General features: G+C 41.1%; 1 protein-coding gene across 1 annotated transcript; it reads left to right on the top strand.

Annotated features, from left to right (window-relative positions):
• Window positions 1–1901: 1901 nt before the first annotated feature.
• On the top strand, window positions 1902–6219 carry spaca6 (sperm acrosome associated 6). The gene is made up of 9 exons (XM_062398963.1): window positions 1902–2115; window positions 2219–2305; window positions 2530–2601; window positions 2826–2849; window positions 2971–3048; window positions 3580–3683; window positions 4556–4712; window positions 5555–5738; window positions 6059–6219. The coding sequence occupies exons 1-9, from the start codon at window positions 1902–1904 to the stop codon at window positions 6144–6146; spliced, it is 1008 nt and encodes a 335-aa protein (XP_062254947.1). The 3' UTR covers window positions 6147–6219.
• Window positions 6220–6674: the final 455 nt, after the last annotated feature.

The following is a 6674-nucleotide window of genomic DNA, read 5'->3' as shown; positions in this document are numbered from 1 at the left end:
TCTGACTTTGGCAGTCCTGGAGCAGACTCTTGCCTAATATTGATTGGCTTGTCTGTGTGGAGACAGATGAATGCATTAGTACCCAGCTCACCCTGCCATTGGAAATATATTAAGTTCATGTATTAGGCACCCTGTCTGGTTTCCATGGAGATGCACCGGGAGTGAGGGACTGGGGGGGGGGGAGACGAGTGGGGGATACAGGATGTGATGAGGGATACGACTTGATTTGTAGTCCTGCTCCCTCTTCCTCTTCCCCCCCTGCCTCTGTCGCTTGTGTGTCCTCTCCTCCCTCCTGCACCTTTTCTTCCTCTTCCTCATTTCATTTTCTTTTCACCCTGTTACATTCTATCTCCACTAGTTTTAGAAATTTCTTAACTGCACCAATGTGCACTTTCACCGCTCACTATTGATATTGTCATTCCCTTTGGTTCGCTTTTTCCTGTTTTTTTGTGTGTGTGTGTGGGGGGGGGGGGGGGGGGGGGTTCACACACCGTCTTGTCATCCCCGCACCACCAGTCTAGACTTTTTTTCCTCGTGGGCTTTTTCTCCACGTACTGTACATAAGCATGTAACTCCCTCTTCGTCTGACTCCCCCCCTCCCTCCCCATCCACCCCGCCGCTGCCACCGCCTCCCTCCTTGGCGCGCTCCATCTCTGTGCTCTGCAGTAAAACTGGTGCATTAAGGCAGCAGGAAATGGGGAGTAGAGACAATAGAATGGAGGGAAGTGTAGAGGGGAGCCTGATGCTCGCCCCTCAAACCCAAGCATGTTGAAAAAAATATCATGTGACACAGAATTCAGATTCAAGGCTTTATTTTGTAATATTCTGGAACACAAATCATTCGAACTTCTGTCACAATGAGACCAGGATTCAACCCTTTGATACACAACATGGGTCAAAAGTGACCCAGCTCCGTTTTTTTCTGTTCTTCATCATTCAGTATTTCAGGTTTTCCCCAATTAACTTGTATTTCACTACCACAAATCCTTATTTGAATTTTTCCTCTGATACTTTTTGAATAAAAATCTATGTACATCCGTATTCATTTCCTGTGTGTCTTTGCTGTAATTTTGAAATAGATGTATTTTATTATTTAATATTGTAAGTATACATTAAATACCTTGCTATGGATTACCACAAATCGTTATTTTCCTTTTTCCTGTCTTACTTTATAAACATATGTATATTTTGTATTTCTAAATCACTTTTACACACATGGGTCAAAATTACCTGCCATACATTTCAAAGAGCTGCTTTTGCACATCTGATGCATTTAAGTCTTATTTTACAATCCATTACCAGTGAGAAAGAATTATATACAATGTTACCTAGCTGTTAGCCAGCTAGCTTCTCTTCTGACTAGCTAACCATAGCTAGATCAACAAAATAAAACTCCAAATATAACAGTATATACTTAATAGACTGATTGATATGCATTTGATAAAGAGTATATGTATGGCTGGTTGCATTCAGTTCAGACTTAAGGTTGGTCATAAGGATCCTGTGTGAAGAACCGAAAGAGGAAGATGAGGAGGCAAACTTGGTCTTGATTCTGAGTCTGAAATTTCTGATGCTGAGGACCTATGATTTGTTCTAAAGGATCAAGCTTGAGTTGTGGATGTGTCTTGGAATCCAGCTCTCCTAAATGGTGAAGGCTCCTTTGACAATATAGAAGATGAGTCTTCAAAGTCATCAGAGGAGCCTTGATCCAAAATGAAGAAGGAAGAATAAGCTATAAAAGAGCACCCAACCATGCATGAAATACCACAGGAAATCAATACGGTTCATGTTTGACCCAAGATCTGCGTTAGAAGGGGTTTGCATAGTTTGTGTATCAAAGGGTTAACTATATTCTGTTTACACAAACACACCTTTGTTTAGTTGGATACTTGCATTAGAAAATGTGCCCCTTTACTCTGCAGCTTGTGTGTGTTAGCTTGCTGTTCGGCACCTCTCTGAGCTGCTATCAGTGCTTCATTGATACGCAGGAGAGTCTTCGTCTGTGCTGGGGTCATATTCTGACAGAGTACAACATTAGAAACGTTGACACCTGCTTCAGGAAGCTGGGCCGTATATTCGACAACAATGAGAGGGTGATAGAGGCTGGCAGAGTCGGTGAGGCCAATTTTCTTACAATAAGATGAGCAAACCATGCGGCTCCAGACAATTAGTGATGGCCGTTGGTTGATAGTGTGTGTGATGTGTGTCCCTCTTCCAGGTAGAGGTTATGACAAACGGCTGAAGGAACTTTTGGAAGCAGAGATTCTGCCCATGGTTGAGGAATTCGACTTCAAGCTGAACGACGGTAACTAACCTGCTGCTCTGATCCACACATAACTGCAAGTAAATGAGTCTGTAAAGCGTCAGAATTGTTAAGTGAGGTCAGAAATGGAGGGAAGGTAGAAATGAGAGATTTCAAAATGATGCCCTGAAGCATACATTTCACCAGGATGTATTGAGCCAGATATTTCTTTCTTCTTCCTCCTCCTCCTCCTTCTCCTCCTCCTCCTCCTCCTTTCCATCTATCAGACACAGTGTATGAGGAAAGGTTGCAGGCAGCAGCAGACAATTTCATCGCAGCTGCCTCCAAACTGCCTAGAGGTGAGACATGGTCTCTTCCCATTTCCTCCATCTTTTCATCTATAGGGAAGCCTGGATTAGGCTCATTGCAGCTCCATCTGATACCTGTACTCGCGCTGTAATAAAGTAGTTACAGCCTTTCAAGAACTGTGAAAACTACTGAGGAGCAGTCAGGCTGAACAGATGTTTGCATCAGTCGTCTGATCACAATAAAATGTATTAACTGACTTTTATTCCTTTCACAGTCTCTGGATGTTTCCCTCCATGTGGTCAGTGCCTTTACTCTTTTCTTTGTCTCTTCAAAGTCATAATTTCTGATATAATACAAACAAGGTCTTGTATATTAATCCATGCATCAGCCTTATAATATAAGTTTAATGCCTTCTCCAGGTTTCCAGATTGAAGGTGCAGTGTACAACTGTGTTACCTGCCAGTATGATTCCTGTGAATTCCCTCTCGACTGTCCTAGTGAGTATTGGTAATAATCTGTCCAACACGTTGGATTATAGATACTGTTACATCGCAATTTTCAAGTGGGAAAAGAGGATGTGCTAATCCAGACTTGACACATCCTTACATAACTATATTTTCACCTTTATAAGCGTTAGCTCTGGATCATTTAAATGCTCCTGTTCTGATCCTTGAAATGCTTTTAGCGGAAAGTCAGGATTTGAAAAGAGACTGAGGCAAGGTTTTATTTTCACACTTTATAATGTGTCTTTTGCATAGAGCCCCCAAGGTACTCTTTAAGTCCTTGGCTTCTTTATGCAAGGTGACAGTTGACTCCCACACATGACGGCGTTCGTATCAACCCCGTGCAGCACAGCCACTGTGTTGCATATCATCACTTTTACTCCACTCCTCAGAGACCAGGCTTAAGTATTATCATTAAGGAGGACTCAGAGCGCAAGAGCTGCCCCCCTGTGAATGTTATCTGTGTGTGTGCGACTTTGAGTGTGTTTGTGTTTCTTACTGTGTGGGTGGCTGTGTTTATTTCAGTTAAAGAAATTAATGTAATGGAGAACAGCAGGAGCCGAATGAGGTGCGACGTGCCGTTTCACCTACCAAGTGACATCCACGTAATCTGGAGGTTTGCAGAAGAGGTATGCACATGGTGAACTAGAATGGCACTCAGTAGAGCTCATATGTCCGCTAAGGCCCGACAGCCCTCTTATGAAATCACATTTAAAGGTTCAGTGTGTAGAATTTAGTGACATCTAGTGGTGACGTTACATGTTGCAGCTGAATACCCCTCTCATTACAAACTATGAGAGAGAACCTGTGGTCGCCCCCTTCAGTTTTCATAAAAACTCAAAAGGTGTTTAGTTTGTCCAGTTTGGGCTACTCTAAAAAAAATGGCGGCCTCCTTAGAGAGGACCAGCTCCTGATGTAAATATTAAGTATTTATATATAAAGGACCCATTCTGTGTTAATGAAATCATCCAACTAAAATTTGGATGAAGCACGAAATTGGAAACATCACTAGGATTATTTTATATTCAAATGCTGCCAATAGATTCTTCTCACCTAAATCTTACACACTGGACCATTAAATCAAATTTTTTTTTTGGATCCGCACACAATTTTATCAGAAAGATCCCTGAATTATTCTCTGAGAAATCAACGAAGAGGTTGAAAAAACGTCCATCTTGCAATGTTGTCAAAAATTACTGTTACTATAATATTCAGACTATAATTGACTTCAACACAGGCCTCCTGGCCATGATTCCAAGACAACAGTCCAGGGTTTTTGTTTCTTAGAACCTCTAAGAAACACAAATTTTAAACCTAATATTTAAAAAAAATGAAACAAGAAAAGCTAAGATAACCAGCATTGCTTAATGGTGACAGTGCTCTTGTCACTCTTAGCGAGTAAAATTTAAAACTATTACTCTTTTACTGCATAGTTTTCTAGTCATATTAAATCTACCATCTGTGATCCCTGCATGTAGACCTAAGGTGTTTCTTCCTGCAGGTGAGAACGCAGCAAGTGGATCAGTTTAAGGAAGTGACTTCAGGGGTGGACAGGCTTTATTCCATCCCGTCTACAAACTTGTATCATCAAGGCAGCTACCTGTGTGAGATCTACTCTGGCCGGCGCTCCATAGTGAGACTGTACTTCTTTATCGCAGGTAACAAGATGCTCCTCTTCGGGGGGAAATAATTAATAAATTCTGATGGATATTTACCACTGGGAGTTTCGTCTAAGCTGAGACACAAAACCACTCATTCGTACTTCAGATGAAAATCGGCTCAGAGGGGTCAGATGCAGCAAAAGTGAAATCGCAAGTAAACATGTGTTATGAAAGGTTATTTTTGTCATCATTTAAGTGATGGAAAAAAGTGTGGAAGAAACGATTCAATTCTCATCCATATATTTTGATCATGATAAATGGTACCAGCATTTTTGGTTGGTGAAATAATTTTTGTGGGGCTACAGATTTTATTTGAGTTCTGGTCTAATGTTTCTGGAGATAACACAACAAGAATAGATGAATGGATTCTCTATGATGTATTCTTGAGTAATCATAAAACAATGGAGACAAAGGAGAAGCAAAAACTAAGCTAATTAAAAACCTGAGGAGAAATATAGAGTTAAAATCTTGACAAAAAATGTTTTCATCATGTGCTACATACAGTAAAACCATAGAGAAATTGATCTGTGCAGATATATTAATGGGTGGATATGTATTTGTGCCTTTTCATGCAGAGTTTTATCTGTGCATGACTGTAAGCATGAAGGATTCACTTTCTGTCTTATCGGTTCCCTTCTTTCTCTTTTATCACGTTCATTTGAATACGTTGTTAGGCTTCATTCAACTTTTTCTTCACAGTAAACACAGTTTTTATATTACTTTGCATCCTCCACAAAACCCTTCACCGGAATCTGTTTACATCTTACTTAATGTGAGTTCCAATCATCCCCTCATCCACTCCACTCATCATACCTCCCTCTCTCTCGCTCTCTCTCTAGTGACCCCCCAGGTTGTGTCAGGCCATACAGAGCTGCAGGAGATATTCGACCTGTCTCTTCTCCCAGGAGGCCGGTTACTCCCTGCGACTGACGTTCTTCCTCCCCACCACCTCCTCCTCTCTTTGTCACCGCTCCACATGGCCTGTTTAACTGCTCTGCTGCTGCTGCTGTTCCTCTCCCTCGGGTAAAACATGAACTGCATGGAAAGTTTGAATGCAAGATGGCAGATGCAGGGTGTTTATGTGTATATAGGACTTTCTGTGTGGCATTTGCATGTTCTTCTCATGTCTGTCTGGGTTTTCGCTGGGTACCTCATTTCGGATTGGGTTTAATGGACACTCTAAATTGACTGTAGGGATGAGTGTGAGATGTTCCTTGTTTTCGTATGTTGGCCTTGTGATGATGAGGCAGCAATTTATATGTAGATTAAATTGAGTTATGTTGTATTTTCATATATTAAGTTTATATATTAGTGTCATATCTCCTTTTCTTTGGCTGTTCCAGGGTTCTGCATTTGTCAGTACTATCCAAAAAAACTGATGGACGAGAAGAATCAAGATCCTGGGAGTTTGAAAGTAATGAAATGTTGTGAATGTTGTGAATGTTGTGAATGATTTCATATATAAATATATATTTCATACTTGTACATAGGTAAATTAATCTTGTTCAGCTCTGTTATCCTGTTATTTGGCTAATACCTTGTATGTGTAGGCATACATGGACAATAAAGCTGATTCTGAAATAAAATGATTTCACCAGGCCTCTGGTTCCGATGTAGTCCTTCGTCATGGCTTATAGAAAACCTGTGTGTGACTTCTTCCACCACTAGAGGGCAGAATGAGCACCTTTAACAGTGGTTCTTCTATTCTGTGCTGTATTTTCTCCTTTGTGACCTTCAGTCTGACAGACAGTGGTGGAAAGAGCAACTGCCTCTACACTACATTACATTACATGTCATTTAGCTGACGCTTTTGTCCAAAGTGACTTACATTTTTAGAACACTCAGCATTTATGAGGGGCCATTTTAGGGGTTCAGTATCTTGCCAAGGACACTTAGGCATGCAGATGGGAAAGAGTGGGATTCGAGCCGGCAACCTTCTTGTTGCAGAACACCCGCTCT

Source organism: Platichthys flesus, chromosome 11 (genome assembly GCF_949316205.1).
Source record: "Platichthys flesus chromosome 11, fPlaFle2.1, whole genome shotgun sequence".
NCBI lineage: Eukaryota > Metazoa > Chordata > Actinopteri > Pleuronectiformes > Pleuronectidae > Platichthys > Platichthys flesus.
The sequence above is the reverse complement of the archived record's forward strand: the minus strand, read 5'-3'. Positions and strand labels throughout refer to the sequence as shown.

Coding starts and splice junctions, on each gene's coding strand:
- spaca6 (XM_062398963.1), top strand. CDS start 1,902: ATGTGCCCCTTTACTCTGCAGCTTGTGTGTGTTAGCTTGCTGTTCGGC. Junction 2,116..2,218: donor GATAGAGGCTGGCAGAGTCG/GTGAGGCCAATT, acceptor TCCCTCTTCCAG/GTAGAGGTTATGACAAACGG. Junction 4,713..5,554: donor ACTGTACTTCTTTATCGCAG/GTAACAAGATGC, acceptor CTCTCTCTCTAG/TGACCCCCCAGGTTGTGTCA.